At 43.0% G+C, this 18272-nt stretch overlaps 1 protein-coding gene across 4 annotated transcripts in view; it reads right to left on the bottom strand.

Moving 5' to 3' along the window:
- Positions 1-18272, bottom strand: part of SPIN1 (spindlin 1) — a 100640-nt gene that overhangs the window by 58482 nt on the left and 23886 nt on the right. Inside the window, exon 2 of one of the 4 annotated variants that reach the window (XM_081103403.1) lies at positions 8181-8460. The exons of 1 other annotated variant lie outside the window; for it this stretch is intronic. In XM_081103403.1, coding sequence (XP_080959529.1) covers positions 8181-8232 — 52 coding nt within the window. In that variant the 5' untranslated portion in view covers positions 8233-8460. The remainder of the gene's footprint in view (positions 1-8180; positions 8461-18272) is intronic. 2 more of the 4 variants (XM_081103402.1, XM_081103404.1) reach the window with 2 other exon arrangements.

Below are 18272 nucleotides of genomic sequence, written 5' to 3' on the forward strand. Positions count from 1 at the left end.
ATGATTAAGACAACTAAAAAAATTACAGCATAAACAGGGATAATTTGTGACAACAAAAACATACAAGGGAAGGGGAAAGGTCTGAACTGGCAAAGGAAAATGAAAATCAGATGCACTCAAAAGGAAAAAAACTACAGATTATATATGTAACTTAATTCTTTATACACCTAATGGTAACCACACACAAAAATCCCAAACCAGGACATATAGCTTAAAAATAAAATTAAAAAAAAGGAAAAACAAAAACAAACAAACGAAAAAGGAAACAGATGAAAGATGTATGGAATACCACCAAACAAAAATAACACAGAAACATAAAGGAAAAGAACCAATGGAGGCACAGAGCTACCACAAAACAAAAAATAAAATGGCTATAGGAAATCCTCAAACATCAATAATTACCCTAAATGTAAATGGCCTGAATTCACCAATAAAGAGGCAGAGTTGCAAAATGGATTAAAAAACAAAACCCAACCATACGCTGCCTATAAAAAGACATATCTAAGCTGCAAAGACAAAGGTAGATTCAAAGTAAAAGGGTAACAAATGACTCTCTAAGCAAATAACACACAATAAAGCAGGTGTAGCCATCCTTATATACGACAACATAGATTTCAAGAGAAAGAAAAAAGAGACAAAGATGGATACTTTGTAACAGCGGTTCTCAACCTGTGGGTCGCGATCCCTTTGGGGGTCGAACGACCCTTTCACAGGGGTCGCCTAAGACCATCGGAAAACACATATATAATTACATATTGTTTTTGTGATTAATCACTATGCTTTAATTATGTTCAATTTGTAACAATGAAATTGGGGGTCACCACAACATGAGGAACTGTATTAAAGGGTCGCGGCATTAGGAAGGTTGAGAACCACTGCTTTATAATGATAAAGAAAACAGTACATCAAGAAAACATAACACTTCTTAATATATATGCACCCAACCAGGGAGCACCGAAATATATAAAACTACTTACAGAACTAAAGGGAGAAACAGATCAAAACACAATCATAATTGGAGACCTTAATACTCCATTGACAACTCTAGACAGATCAACCAAACAAAAAATCAATAAACAAACACCAGCATTAAATGAATCACCAGACCATTACGGGCGCCCAGCTAGCTCAGTCGGTAGAGCATGAGACTCTTAAATGAATCACCAGACCAAATGGACAAAATTACATTTACAGAACATTTCAACCCAGAACATCAGATTCTACATTCTTCTCCCACACACTTGAAACATTCTCAAGGAAGACTGTATGTTGATCACAAAATAAACATCAAAAAATTCAAGAAGACTGAAATTACACCAAGCATATCCTCTGACCATGATGCCTTAAAACTAGAAATCAACTGCAGAAAGGAAGAAAAGAAGCCCACAAATACGTGGAGGTTAAACAACATACTACCAAAAAATGACCGAGTCAAAGAAGAAATAAAAGATGAGATCAAAAGATATATAGAGACAAATGAGAATGACAATACAAAATATCAAAACCTCTGGTATGCAGCGAAAGCAGTAACAAGAGGGAACTTTATATCATTACAGGCCTATCTCAAACAAGAGTAATCCCAAGTAAACAACCTAACATCACATCTTATAGGTACTACAAAAAGAACAAAAGCAACCCAAAGTCAGCAAGGAGAAAGGAAATAATAAAAATTAGAGCAGAGTAAGATGAAATAAGAGAACAAAAAGACTACAAAATTTTAATAAAACAAGAGTTGGTTCTTTGAAAATATTAATAAAATTTACAATCCCTGGCTAGACTTAGTAAAGGGAAAAGACTTATATAAACAAAATCAAAAATGAGAGAGAAGTCACCACGGGCATCACAGATATACAAAGGATCATACTAGAATATTATGAAAGACTATATGCCATCAAATTCAATAACCTAGAAGAAATGGATAAGTACCTAGTAATTTATATATCCTTCCTAGACTAAATCATGAAGAATGAGAAAATCTAAATAGACCGATCAGCAGTGAGGAAATTGAAACAACTATCAACCTCCCAAAAAAAACAAAAGTCCAGGACCAGATACCTTCACCAGTCAATTCCACCAAACATTCAAAGAAGATTTAAAACCTATCCTCTCAAACTCTTACAAAAAATTAAAGAGGCAATACTGCCTAATACATTCTACAAGGCTACCAAATAACCCTGATACCAAAACCTGGCAAAGATAACACATGAAAAGAAACTATAGACAAATATCTGTGATGAATATAGATCTAAAATCCTTAACAAAATACTAGCAAATCGAATACAACAGTACATCCAAAAAATGATACATCACAATCAAGTGAGGATCATTCCAGGGGCACAAGGCTGGTTCAACATACACATATCAATCAATGTAATAACCACATTAATAAAAGGAAGGATAAAAATCATATGACCTTATCAATAAATGCAGAAAAAGCATTTGATAAGATGCAACATCCAGTTATGACTAAAACCCTCAATAAAACAGGAATAGAAGGACAGTACTTCAACATAATAAAGGCCTCAGCTAACATCAAATTCAAATGGCAAAAAACAAAGCTTTTCCCCTAAGATCAGGAACCAGAGAAGGATGTCCACTCTCACCACTCTTATTCCACACTAGTGGCTCAGTGCACAAAATTCGTGCACGGGGGAGGGGGTGTCCTCAGCCCGGCCTGCACCCTCTCCAATCTGGGACCCCTCGAAGGATGTCCTACGGCCAGTTTACAGGGATCGGGCCTAAACCAGCAGTTGGACATCCCTCTCACAATCCAGTACTGCTGGTTCCTAAACACTCACCTGCCTGCCTGATTGCCCCTAACCACTCAGCTTGCCAGCCTGCTTGCCCCCAAATGCCCCTGCCGCCGGCCTGCTTGTTCCCAAATGCCCCTCCTGCCAGCCTGCTTGCCGCCAACTGCCCCCCCTCTGCTGGCCTGCTTACCCCCACTTTCCCTCTCCACTGGCCTGCTCGCCCCCAACTGCCCCCCCCCCCCACTATCCTGATCACCTCCAACTGACACCCACTGATGGCCTGCTTACCCCCAACTGGCCCCCCTGCTGGTCTGCTTACCCCCAAAGGCCCCATCCCCCACAAGCCTGATCATCCACAACTGCCCTCCCCTCTTAGCCTCTAACTGCCTCTACCTTGGCCCCGCCACCGTGGCTTTATCCAGAAGCACGTCTGGAAGGTCTCCTGGAAAGTCTCCCAGTCTAATTAGCATACTACCCTTTTATTGGTATAGAGACCTGGTGCACAGATGGGGACCAGCTGGTTTGCCCTGAAGGGTGGCCCGGATCAGGGTGGGGGTTCCCTTGGGGCGTGGGGCTGCCTGGGCGAGGGGCCTGTGGTGGTTTGCAGGCCGGCCACGCCCCCATGGGATAAGGGTCCCCACTGGGGGGCGTGGCCAGCCTGGGTGAGGGGCTGAGGGCTGTTTTCAGGCTGGCCACACCCCCTTCAGAGTGGGGGTTCCTGCTGGGGTGCCTAGCCAGCCTGGGTGAGGGGCTGAGGGCTGTTTTCAGGCTGGCCAAGCCCCCCAACGGGGACCCTCACCCCTTGAGGGTGTGGCCAGCCTGGGTGAGGGACTGAGGGCTGTTTTCAGACTAGCCACCACCCCTTCAGGGTGGGGGTCCCCACTGGGGTGCTTGGCCAGCCTGGGTGAGGGGCTGAGGGCCGTATTCAGGCTGGCCACACCCTCTTCAGGATGGAGGATCCCGTTTGGGTGCCTGGCCAGCCTTGGTGAGGGGCTGATGGCTGTTTGCAGGCTAGCCAAACCCCCCAGCGGGGACCCTTACCCCATGAAGGTGTGGCCAGCCTGGGTGAGGGGCTGATGGCGGTTGGCAGGCTGGCCACACCCCCTTCAGGGTGGGGGTCCCCGCTGGGGTGCCTGGCCAGCCTGGGTGAGGGGCTGATGGCCGTTTTCAGGCTGGCCACGCCAATGGGCTAGAAGCAGGTATCTAGGATTTATTTAACTTCTATAAGTGAAACTTTGTAGCCTTGGTCTGGCTCGAAGCCTGGGTTGCTCCTGGCAACCGAGGCCCCCAGCCCCTCCTTGAGCAGGGGCCACACCCACTGAAAGCAGGTATCTGGGATTTATTTATCTTCTATAATTGAAACTTTGTAGCCTTGAGCAGAGCCCACAGCTGGCCAGGGCAGGCGGGAAGCTTGGCTTCCTCCTCCATCGCAAGGGGCAACCCAAGCCTCCTGTTCACTCCAGCTCCGTGGCTACCAACATCTTGGTTGGGTTTATTTGCATACTCACTCCTGATTGGCTGGTGGGTGTGGCTTGTGAGTGGAGCAGAAGTACGGTCAATTTGCATGTTTCTCTTTTCTTAGATAAGACTAGAGGCCTGGTGCACAAAAATTTGTGCCGGGGCGGGGGGTGTCCCTCAGCCCGGCCTGTGTCCTCTCACAGTCTGGGACCCCTCGGGGGATGACCACCTGCTGGTTTGGGCCCGCTCCCTGGGGGAGATTGGGCCTAAGCTGGCAATCAGACATCCCTCTGGCAGCCCGGCAGCCCTCGGGGGATGTCCATTTGCCAGTGGAGAGCAGGCCTAAGCTGCAGTCTGATATCCTTAGCACTGCTGAGGAGGCGGGAGAGGCTCCCACCACCACCGCTGTACTGACAGGCGGCAGCCTGGCTTGTGGCTGAGCAGAACTCCCCCTGTGGGAGCGCACTGACTACCAGGGGGCAGCTCCTGCATTGAGTGTCTGTCCCCTGGTGGTCAGTGTGTGTCATAGTGACCAGTCATTCCCAGTCTTTCTGCTGTTAGGGTCAGTTTGCATATTATCCTTTTATTATATAGGATAGAGGCCTGGTGCATGGGTGGGGCCGGCTGGTTTGCCTTGAAGGGTGTCCCGGATGAGGGTGGGGGTCCCACTTGGGTGCCTGGCCAGCCTGGGTGAGGGGCTGATGGAATTGAACCAGCCACCTTTTGTTGTACAAGGTGACTCTCCAACCAACTGAACCACACCAGACAGAGCTGGAGTGCCTACCTTTTTGCTATAAGTCTTTGGCACTATTTGACATTTTCAACTATGAATTTTTATTAAAGTACTAGAGGCCCAGCACGCAAAGTCGCACAAGACCCCAGACCCGCCACACTGCGAGACCAAGACACGCCGCGCCACCAGACCCATCAATGCACCTCCTGGTGACCAGTCGTTTGGTCATTACAGCGTTATGGTCACTGGCCTTTTATAATATAGATGCCATAAAAGGAGGAAAATTGCAGCTATTTGGTAAAATAGTAAAAATGGAGGCTAACTCTAAAGGAAAACTATATGAAAAAAGTTATACCATACAATAGGACTTACTGCCCAATGTCATTAGGTATATAAACCTGTTATCTTTAAAATAAAACTCACTAATATATTAAACTATATTTAAAAATGTAAAAATTCCATTTCGAATTTTCACCGAATCACTCACACTCTATGTTAAACACTACCCGGTATTTACCATGGTGGCAGTGTAAATTCTTTGACATGCCTCTCATTCAGCACAGCACATGCTCCCTCCCTTGAAACTTGGGCAGGCGCCTGGACTGCCTCAAGGAACAGAATCCAGCAGAAGTGAACCTGTAAGGCTTCCAAGGCTCAGACAGAAGAGACCACGCAGCTGTTCCAGTTCCTCTTAGGACACTTCCTCTGAGAACCTCCATGTGAGAAGCCCAGCTATCCACCTAGAAAAAGACTTAGGAGCTGGACTGTTGAAGCCCCCAGCCTTTACCTCTGGGATGGCACCAGCCTAAGGGCATAGCTGAATCAGCATACCAACTCTGGAATGCCTACCTGGGCTTCCTGTTACATAAGAAAAAAAACAACAACCCTCTTTCCGTGAATTTTCTTTATTTGTAAAGGGCACATTCATTACTGATACAGGGATTTAACAGCAACAGACGCTTAGTCCTTGTTAACAAGAAGAATGATTAAGACAATTTTATAATCAATACTGATCAAGGAGTCAGCAATCTTTCTAAAATAGGTTCTATCACATAAGTGGAAAACAATATGACCTCATGGCCTAACAATAGGCCAATAGAGTACCTACTTATCTTTAGCTTAATGCCACATGCTCTAAGAAATAAGAGTCAAAAACGTAAGATCACATTATTGTTTGTTCTACCATTAAATCATTTTTTAATGCAAAGCTCAAAAAACACTTAGTGGAAAACAGGTTTATAACTTGGTAGACCACATGGGTTGCTGACTTCCAGAAAAGTGGCTTCCTTTCTGGAAAGTACATGTTCCCATGAACTTATTTAAAACTGTATATTCTGAAGGTGTATTTAGCAATGCCAAACAAGCAACGAGCTTGTTTTTGTTATTGAAAAAAATCCATCAACCCATTTTTTTATACAGTGTAGACAAAGACTGTTACTTTACTTAATTTTCCACTGGCCGCTAAAGCACCTGAAATAAAGACACCACTCCAAAACATATGTAAGAAATGTGAAACTGGAAAACACTTAAAAGTAATTAGCAAAAGCTTCTGGCATCCTAAGTTTTCAGTTACAAAAAGCCAATTACTGTGAAGTTTTCTTGATTTCTTTATAGAAATGAATGATTCTTCACCAATGGCTACTAACCTCAGTCCTTTCCCCCTTTCAATAAAAATCTTTCTGTGAACTCTCTTAAATTCAAATTTTTTAACAACATAAATACATCACCAGGTTGCTGCAGAGGCCATGCAGACATTTTCTTTGAAGTACAGTGGTAACTAATATTTCATTTACTATATATTAAGCATAAAATGTTACTATACTGGAGACCCCCTAAAACACCAAAAATAAAAACAGAAATTATAAGATCAACGTACTTGACTGGATTCACAATCTCTCCCTCAAATATAGTAACACCCCCTGGTTTAGCTCTTTCAATTACTTATACCATACACACATCACCTTAATTAGCTCACTTTCCTCCTAAGATGATTTCAAACGCAATGAAGAAAATAAGAATGTTGAATTTGGAATGGTGTGCATAAAAAGAACTTAGGAAAACCCAACTATTTAAATGACAAATGTGGGAGATTTCATTGATCAACAAAAACCTGATGGCAATATCTACAACAATTAAATTGAAATAGAAAATACTTCATTGTAAACAATATGGTCACCAATCATAATGCTTTTTGTACAGCAGCTATAATGTGCCAGGAACCTAGCTAAGCACCAAACATGCATAAGCTCGTTTACACCTCATAATATCCCCAACAAGTACCTACCCTAACAGTTGCATTGTTTAAATCAGAAAAACCAAGACTCAAGAAGTTACAAAATGCACCAATGTTCATATGAATAATGAGAGCAGGATAGGGCTGATGAGAGCTGGGAACAGAGTAACAAACTCTCAGATGACTTACACTTCAGTCTGCCATCACTATTGAAAGTTAATCTTATTGACAAATATTGAACAGTTACATCAATATTATTATAACATAATACAAAAGAGAATCTAAAATAAAAAAGAGATGAAGGGTACATAAAAATCTGAATCCCTGTGGCTCTTATAAAGGAATTCCAAATACTATAGTTAATAAACATAAGAAATAGTTCTAAACCACAGAGCAACCATTTCTGTAAGATTAATAATTTCACTAGCGTAATTCTCAGATTCATTTTATCAAAGAACCTTAAAATGTTATGATACATTGTTTTCAAATGTGTTCTGTAATGGAGAAGAACCTGGGTCCCACAGAAAACATCACTTACTTATTTTATAGTGTAGCCTATTAAGATTTGAGGATGGGTAAAAATCATGCAAAGTCTAAACTTCTATTCTAGATGTATTAGCTGTCACAAAACCTGCAGTTTATCTTTTTTCCTTCAAATTGTTATAAATATCCTAAATCTTAGTAAATCTAATGCTCATCTATTCGTCTCATTTTCACTTCCTCCTTCAAAATGAAATGACAATTCCTTTATTGACTGTAATCCTACTAACTGGGTATTTACAATTCACTTGCTAAATTTACTGGACATCTACAACAGGACAAAAATTAATATGATCCTACCTCTCAAAAAACTAAACCTGTTTCTCGCATGTATGTGTATGAAATCCTGCAAATCACAAAGCTTTAAGAAGAGCAAACCACTAGGAATTATGTGACAGTATTCTACAATTTTATAGCTATTTTCAGTTTATCATACGTAAGGTACGCAGAGAGCTGCACTGCCTACCTGCATCAGCTCTGGACCGCTGGCCAGGTGTCTTCCCGAATGGGGTCTTCATTCATCTGCATTTAAGTGAGCAGCAGAGCTGCTGAACTAGGGTGAAAATTCAATATGCTCCAATTTGAAACTGTGCACAGAAATTCAATGTTCGTGTTAATCCATCATCGACGTGCCTCTTTTACAACGTCAGCGAAAATACGTGAAATCATAAGCACTCTGTAAAACAGTGAAATAACAGTTCATTACTACAGCATCACAAGAGCAAAATAACCCGAGTAAGCCATAGCTGTGACATCACATTTTAAGCATCACATTAACTAAAACACACCCTGCCCAGAAGCAATTAACTTGATTTCCTCAGACCTGGGTGCCAGGACAGCTCTTAGCCAGGGAAAAAAGGAAGTGCTAAATCTTTCAAAGAGGAAGTCTGGGGCATTTGCAAGACCCCAAAGTATAGTTTCTCAGAAGTCAACTGTAACACAATATGGCATCCGACTTCACCCACTGTAACTCAACGCATTTTGCTGCCAGAAATCAGAAAAGGGTGATGCTGGGGTGTCATAAAAGGTTTAGACTGGTGTGGACCAGTAATGGCAGCCACCCCTTTTCCTATTAATCCTCTTTTCTGCATACACTTTAAGAACTGGTACCTGCTATACCTCCTTTTCCACTACTATCATACATTCTTGGCAACACACGATCCTTTCAACAACCTGCCCCCTCAATTCTTTAACTTTAATCCTTACTTCAAACTATTGACCCCTCCTTTTAAGCCACCTGTCTCCAGGTCACAACCTCAACCACTCATCGCCAATGACTGCAATACCTCTGGAATCTTTGTTTCAAGCATCTCACACTTAAAACCACCTCTGATCATTCTACTTTCTTACACTAACAATCTCACACCAACAATTCTCTGATGTAACCATTACCTCCATCATGACCACTTTTTCATTGTCCTAATTCAGTTTACTCCTTGCTTTTCTCCATTTTCTCCCTCCTCTTCCTGTCAATTTTGTGGCAAAGCCCTAACCCAACTCCCTGCCTACCATGCCCACAGCTTAAGCTGGTCAGCATGGCTGAAAAACTGTAAATTTAAAATCTCATGTCGCAAGTAAGCATGCAAGAATACTACCCCAATCTCAACAGATAAGGTGTTAACATCATAGATATTTTTACGCTTAAAATGTCTAATTTCATGCCAAAGAAAAAGACCGTTTGCGGGAAGTTTTAATTCATTACTTTATTTTGAAGAAAAGTGTTGCTGAAAGCTTCAGGAAGCTTACGGTGAACATGCTCCATCTCAAGATACTTGTGAACACTGGCTTAAACTCTTTTCTTTTTTCTTTTTTTTTAATATATTTTATTGATTTTTTACAGAGAGGAAGGGAGAGAGATAGAGAGTTAGAAACATCGATGAGAGAGAAACATCGATCAGCTGCTTCCTGCACATCTCCCACTGGGGATGTGCCCGCAACCCAGGTACATGCCCTTGACCGGAATCGAACCCGGGACCCTTCAGTCCGCAGGCCGACGCTCTATCCACTGAGCCAAACCGGTTTCGGCGGCTTAAACTCTTTAAAAGTGATGATTTCGATGTGAAAGACAAAGAACATCTGGGTCAACCGAAAAAGTTTGAAGACCAACTATTACAAGCATTATTGGATGAAGATGCGTGTCAAACACAAAAACAACTTGCCGAAAGATTAAACATTGCTCAGCAAACAATTTCTGATAATTTATAAGCATGGGAAAGATTTTAAAGGAAGGAAAATGGGTGCCACATCAACTGAACGAAAGACAAATGGAAAGACAAATAACTCATCAGTAAAATGTTGCTTCAACGTCATGAAAGTCTTTTTTTGCATCGAATTGTGACTGGAGATGAAAAGTGGATTTATTTTGAGAATCCCAAACGCACAAAATTATGGGTTGATCCAGGTCAACCATCAACATCGACTGCAAGGCCAAATCACTTCAGAAAGAAGACAATGTTCTGCGTTCGGTGGGATCAGGAAGGTGTGAAAACCAGGTGAAACCGTTAATACTGATCGCTACCGACAACAAATAATCAATTTGAATCACCCTTTGATCGTAAAATGACCAGAATGGGCCAGAAGACACGGCAAAGTAATTTTGCTTCATCACACGCTTCAAAACCAGTTAAAGACACATTAAAAGATCTTGCCTGGGAAGTATTAACCCACCCACCGTATTCACCAGACCTTGCTCCTTCAGACTCCCACTTGTTCCAATCAATGGCACATGGCACACGCACTTTCTGAGCAGCACTTCAGAACATACAAAGAAGAGGAAAATTGGGTCTCTGAATGGTTTGCCTCAAAACAAGAAAAGTTCTATTGGGAAGGTATCCACAAATTACCTGAAAGATGGGGGAAATGTGTAGCTAGTGATGAACATTACTTTGAATAAAGCACTGTTAATGTTTCTCTTGAAATTATCGTGTTTTCTTTTATTACAAAATCCATATTATTAACTGATACACCTAGTACATGATGTTGTATTCCTCAACTTTGAAAACATCCCAGGACTCCTTTCATCCACTTCTCTTTATAAGGCTAATTCAAAATTTAGGAATATTTTAATCTACACAAATATCAATGTAGCCTATATCTTAGTAAGCTACACTGGTTCTGTAACAAGAAGAATTTAACTGACTAATGTTCTAAAGCAGTGGTCAGCAAACTCATTAGTCAACAGAGCCAAATATCAACAGTATGACGATTGTAATTTCTTTTGAGAGCCAAATTTTTTAAACTTAAACTATATAGGTAGGTACATTGTTATTAACTTAATTAGGGTACTCCTAAGCTGGCCTTTGCTAAAAATGTCCTCAATCTGATTGAGGTACGTTCGCTGAGGTCGACCCCTTCCAACTCTCCCATCCACACTCGTCTTGTATACTTGTTTCGTCTATCTCCTTTCGTTCATCCTCTCTATATGTCCAAACCATCTCAACATACCTTTCTCAATCCTCGACACTACATCTTCTTTCACTCCACAATGTTCCCTAAAATTAACTTAATAAACTTTACTTAAAGTTTTAAGTCTTAAACTATAGGTACGTTGAGTAAAACTTCTTCAAAATAGACTCGCCCAGGCCGAAAACCAACTTCTGCGCATGGGCCACGAAGTTTCAATCGCACTGTACGTGCGCCCGTACATGGTATTTTGTGGAAGAGCCACATTCAAGGGGCCAAAGAGCCACATGTGGCTCGCGAGCTGCGGTTTGCTGACCACTGTTCTAAAGTATTGACTTTTCTCTCCAGGATATTTAAGCTTACCACTTTCTATTGCTTATCACTTCATTAAAATGTTCAGGTTGAACTTGTTACACTTTTAAAAAGTATAGTCCTGGTCACCATGGCCAGTTGGTTGAGCATTGTCCCATGCACCAAAAGGTCACTGGTTCATTTCTGGTCAGGGCACATACCTGGGGTTTGTGGGCTCAATCCCTAGTAGGGGGAGTGCAGGAGGCAGCCGATCCATGTTTGTCTCTCACATCAATGATTCTTTCTCTCTCCTCCCTCCCTCCCCCTCTCTCTAAAATAAATAAAAACATTTTTTAAAACTAGGCAAAACTAAGAATTTAAAATAAATAAAATAAAAAGTATAGAATATAAGTTGTTGAAGGAAGAGTTGCAATAAGGGGAAGGACTTAAGATGCTTTAAAAAAAACAAACAAAAAAAACACACCACAGTATTTTTATTGATTTTAGAGAGGAAGGGGGAGAGGGAGAAACACCGATGAGAGAGAAACATCACCAATCAGCTGTCTCCTGCATGCTCCCCACTGGGGATCAAGCACACACCCAGGCATGTGCCCTAACAGGGAATCGAACCAGTGATCTGTTGGTGCATGGGTCGACACTCAACCACTGAGCCATATTGGCTGGGTCACATGGAGCTTTTTGAACAACATAAGAATGCAAAATTTCAGACGAAATTCCCTCTCCATTTCAGTTACAATTAATATTCCAACTGTCTAATATTATCCCAACTCCTGTTAAGACCAGAAAGAAATGTACAGAGACTGAGCCAAAGGAAAACACTGAAAAGCATTAACTAATGAAACAATGGCTTCGTTTTGTGTCAAGTTGCCATATAAGACTTTGAAAATTCATTCAGAGCTTTCTCACTCTTTTGACTAGAAAGGGCAAAACTTAAGTACATATTTTAAAAAACCGAAACAATTTTGCCTTATGTTATTCTACTAAGTGGTTAAAAATTAGACAAACTAAATGGAAAAACAATTTAACTTTACATGCTGACAGCAAAATCTCATTATTTCCAGGATAGTAGGAATTATCAAATTTTTTCAAGCATTACAGAAATGTTGTCACATGGAGTTTAACTTCAGCCCATAAAAAAGACAGTCCTGTATTCAGATACCCAACAGATGCCAATACCACTAGGATGACGGAGCACAATACTGCACAGCACCACAGATCACCAGAGTACCTGATTACAAATGCTGCCTCACAATGCAGGCACAAGCGGTTCAGCACCACTCACAGCAAGCAAACCACACGTCGGAGACTTCCCTGATCCACAATGCTGCACCTAAATCTACTTGATTTGCTAGACCTAATTTCCAGTTTGTAGGAAATAGAGGTAATACAGGAGCAAGTGGAAAGTTTCTACAAGACCCACGGGCCATACTTTTCAAAAAGTCAGACACAATGAGTAAACCCTGAATGAATGGTTTGGAGAAGAAAAGCGAGGAGATATTTAAGACAAATGGGGAAATTTAAATAGGAGACAAATAGTATATGAAATTACGTAATTACTAATGCCCCATGTATGAAATTAGTGCATGGGTGCGGTCCCTAGGCCTGGCCGGCAATCGAAGCGCTAGCATCTGGCGTGGAAGGGCAGGTCCAAGCTGACATCTGGGCCCTGGGTAGCACCTGAGCCCTCACACGCCCCGCTCCACCTGAGTCATGGCGCCCAAGTTCTCATGTGGAGATGCGGTGAGCGCGGCCAGACGTCGTGGGCCGGGGTGCAGTGTGGGCCTGTAGGCTGCCCACCGGTGCCACACGGAAGCTGGGCAGGCAGTGCACTCTCTCCGGCCAGCCTCCCAGACCGGCTCCTGCATGAACCCATGGGGAGGCCGCACAGGTGCAGGGCAGGGTCCTTACGGGCACTCGGCACCTGAGCGCCCGGCGCTCGAGCCCTGGTGTCCCAAGGGAGGGTAGCAGGGGGAGTGAGAGCAAGCTCGGCGGACACCCCGCATTCTCACCGCACCTCCATCCCTGCCATCTCCATCACCAGGTAGCCTGCGAAAGGTTGCAGCCCTCAGCCCAGGCGCCACGGGAAGTTGGTAACTGCCACCCAACCCCAGTTCCCCAACCCAGCCCAGGCTGCTGGTCATCATCTGCAGGGCAATCAATAGGTCGGGGCCAGGATCCCCGCCCAGCTCCCTCAGCGCCTGGGAGCCTGACAGCAGTCCTGCCCCCCGCCGCTGCCACTAGTCGCCGTCTGCGGATCGGCCCCTGCTAACACCCACCTTGGCCTAATGCCCTCCGCTCACCTGCTCCACCATCCCGCTGTGGTCCCACTCTCGTAGGGCCCACCAGGGCCAGCAGCACCTCCACTGCCACCTGCTGCCAGTGCCGCATCATCAACACCCGCCATGTTCCGTGCCACCCCCTGGTGGTCAGCGCATGTCATAGCGAGTGGTAGAACTCCCAGTCAAACTCTTGGTTGAGGGGACAATTTGCATATTAGGCTTTTATTATATGGGAGGATCATTAGCCTTTAAGAGCACAATAATTACATTGTGGTTATGCCTGGAATATACTTGTTTATAGAAAATGCATGATGAAATTTCTAGAGGTAGACTGTCATAATGTCTGCAGCAAACTTCAAATAGTTCACCCAAGGAAAATAAAATATACAAAGAGAATGAAGTGAAACTGAAAAAATACTAATTGTTGAAACTGGGTAAAGAGCATACTAATTTTTTCCTTTTAACTTTTATTTCAACATGGAATTTTTCATGATAAAAAGTAGGGGAGCCCTGGCAGGTGTGCTCAGTGGTTAAAGCATCAGCCCACGCACCGAAGGTTCACGGGTTTGATTCCTGTCAAGGGTATGTACCTGGGATGCAGTTACATCCCTGTCTCTGGTGGGAGGCAACCAGTCAATGTGTCTCTCTTGCATCGATGTGTATGTGTGTGCCTCTCTCTTCCCCTCCTTTCCTTCCACTCTGAAAAGGCAATGGGGAAAAAAATATTCTCAAGTGAGGATTAATAACAACAACAAAAAAGGAGGGGAAAAGAAGATCCTGATTTCCCTTTGCTAAGTTCATCCTCATTAAATACTAGAGGCCTGGTGCACGAAATTTGTGCATGGGTAGGGTCCCTAGGCCTGGCCTGTGATTAGGGCAGATCAGGGCCTTCCAGCTGCTGGCTGGGGCCTGCCTTTGTTCTGCACTCCGCCCTGTGGTCAGCGCACGTTATAGCAAGTGATCAGTCTCTCAGTCGAACTCCCCCACGAACAATTTACATATTAGGCTTTCATATATCCTATATAATAAAAGAGAAACATGCAAATTAGCCATCCCTCCGCTACGCTCAAGCCACACCCACCGGCCAGAGTGGCTATGCAAATTAACCCGACAAAGATGGTGGTTAATTTGCATATGCAGGTGTCAAGCGACCCAGGAGGCAACGGCGGCCACTCCTGCGGGCTCCTGGGACCTTCGCTGGCCCCGGGAGGTGAGGCCGTAGCCACTCCCGCGGGCTCCCGGGACCTTGCTGGTGGAGAGCAGAGCCGGGGAGGAGCGGGGAAAGCAGGAGGTTTGGAGGACTTGGCAGAAGTCCCACCCCACAGAATCAGCCAGAAACAGCCTTTGGTCAGACAGCTCTCAGTGGCCTGATAGCCAGGACTCTCATTCACCTGCATCTCAGACCATGACAGTAGAGAGGTGGGACTATGTCTAAAGAACAACTGTTGATACAACGTAGCTCTGCAGCTGAAAGATGCTGGCATTATCGACAGAAAGTGTCTGCAGAGCGGCGTGCGTCTGATCTTGAAAGAAGGCGGCGCCTGCAACGGGATGTATCTGAACACCAGCTACTGGAAAATGTCGCTCTGATGACAAAAAACACCGGCATTATCGACAGAAAATGTCTAAAGACCAATGCACCTTTGAAGTTGAAAGAAGGCAGTGGTGATGACAGAGTATGTCTAGAGAACAGTCATCAACAAGTACTACCAATACTAGTAGGAACTGCCTTCTCAGCGAAAATGGAGTATGCAGTTCTCGAACATAGTTGTGGTGGAATGACTGTTCGATGTGAATTTTGCCTATCACTAAATTTCTCTGATGAAAAACCATCCAATGGGAAATTTACTCGATGTTGTAGCAAAGGGAATGTTTGTCCAGATGATATACATTTTCCAGATTACCCGGCATATTTAAGAAGATTAATGACAAACGAAGATTCTGACAGTAAAAATTTCATGGAAAATATTTGTTCCATAAATAGTTCTTTTGCTTTTGCTTCATGGGTGCAAATATTGCATCGCCATCAGGATATGGGCCATACTGTTTTAGAATACACGGACAAGTTTATCACCGTACTGGAACTTTACATCCTTTAGATGGTGTTTCTCAGAAGTTTGCTCAACTCTATATTTTGGATACAGCCGAAGCTACAAGTAAAAGATTAGCAATGCCAGAAAACCAGGGCAGCTCAGAAAGACTCATGATCAACATCAACAACCTCATGCATGAAATAAGTGAATTAACAAAATCATACAAGATACTACATGAGGTAGAAAAGGAAGCCCAATCTGAAGCAGCAGCAAAAGGTATTGCTCCCACAGAAGTAACAACAGTGATTAAATATGATCGTAACAGTGACCCAAGTAGATATAATTCTCCCCGTGTAACCGAGGTTGCTGTCATATTCAGAAAAGAAGATGGAGAACCTCCTTTTGAAAGGGACTTGCTCATTCACTGTAAACCAGATCCCAATAATCCAAATGCCACTAAAATGAAACAAATCAATATCCTGTTTCCTACATTAGATGCGATGACATATCCCATTCTTTTTCCACATGGTGAAAAAGGCTGGGGAACAGATATTGCATTAAGACTCAGAGACAACAGTGTAATCGGCAATAATACTAGACAAAATGTAAGGACAAGAGTCACACAAATGCAGTATTATGGATTTCATCTCCTTGCGTGGGACACGTTCAACCCTATTTTAAATGCAGGAAAATTAACTCAACAGTTTATTGTGGATTCATATTCAAAATGGAGGCCAATCGGATAAATTTCATCAAAGCAAACCAATCTAAGGTGAGAGTTGAAAAATATAGTGGTTTGATGGATTATCTCAAATCTAGATCTGAAAATGACAATGTGCCGATTGGTAAAATGATAATACTTCCATCATCTTCTGAGGGTAGTCCCAGAAATATGCAGCAGTGATATCAGGATGCTATGGCAATTGTAACAAAGTATGGCAAGCCCTATTTATTCATAACCATGACATGCAACCCCAAATGGGCAGATACTGCAAACAATTTACAATGCTGGCAAAAAGTTGAAAACAGACCTGACTTGGTAGCCAGAGGTTTTTTGTTTGTTTATTTTTTAAATATATTTTATTGATTTTTTTACAGAGAGGAAGGGAGAGGGATAGAGAGTTAGAAACATCGATGAGAGAGAAACATCGATCAGCTGCCTCCTGCACACCTCCCACTGAGGATGTCCCCGCAACCAAGGTACATGCCCTTGACCGGAATCGAACCCAGGACCCTTCAGTCCACAGGCCGACGCTCTATCCACTGAGCCAAACCAGTTAGGGCAGTAGCCAGAGTTTTTAATATGAAGCTGAATGCTCTTTTAAATGATATCTATAAATTCCATTTATTTGGCAAAGTAATAGCTAAAATTCATGTCATTGAATTTCAGAAACACGGACTGCCTCAAGCTCACATATTATTGATATTAGATAGTGAGTCCAAATTACGTTCCTCTAATTCCCTTTCAATGGGCATGAATTTTGTGCACCGGGCTACTGGTATATATATACTGAACTATCCAGGCTTGCAATTTGCCCAATCATCTTTAAAACACTGACAATTCTATGACATGACTGTTGCTGCTAGATCTCCAGCCATATCTAGCAGAGCCAAAGCAGAGTTTGCTTTTTGTAAATCCCCTATCTAATCAACCCCACCCATGTACCAAAGGGGTGCTGGTTCCTGGAACAGGCAAGCATGTATGGTGTCTTCCTTTCTCTGGGGTAGCTCACACACCAGCACCCCTACCCATCCTGCCATATATAACCCTTTAGCATCCACCATGAAGCACATAGGACGGAAATCCATTCTTGCCTCAGCCCCAAGATGTACCTCATATGTAAGTTCCCTTAATAAACTTTTTTTTTTATATATATATATTTTATTGAGTTTTTACAGAGAGGAAAGGAGAGAGATAGAGAGTTAGAAACATCGATGAGAGAGAAACATCGATCAGCTGCCTCCTGCACACTCCCCACCGTGGATGTGCCCGCAACCAAGGTACATGCCCTTGACCAGAATCGAACCTGGGACCCTTCAGTCCGCAGGCGGACGCTCTATCCACTGAGCCAAACCGGTTTTGGCCCTTAATAAACTTTTGATGTAATGCTCAAGTTGTCAGCCTCTTTGTTTGGTCTCTCAGCGCAGAAAAAAATTTCCCAACAGTTATGAATTTAGTTTTGAACCTCAATACTCTTTCTGTAATGATCTCAAAGAGGATCAAAAGAGTCTCACAAATTTCCTGCCATCATAAATATATACAACTGTGAACCAAAAGAGGGCTATGCAATAAAGCTGACAAGCTCAGTGACTAAAAGCACCCACACAGTATGGTCTGATAATAAATTCCTAACTGGGCAGGTCATGACAGGTAGTCACACCCCAGGCCTATAGCTTCGTTAGTAAATGGTTAATCTTTACCTTAAGCAAGCCTGCCCACTGTTTTTGTGCATCTAGGATAACAAACCTTTAAAATGGCAGAATAATTTTCTTTTCCAGTCTTCTGAGAGGCACAATCTTGGCACAGAGTAC

This window comes from Myotis nattereri (assembly GCF_964212035.1).
Source record: "Myotis nattereri genome assembly, chromosome: 12".
Classification (NCBI taxonomy): domain Eukaryota; kingdom Metazoa; phylum Chordata; class Mammalia; order Chiroptera; family Vespertilionidae; genus Myotis; species Myotis nattereri.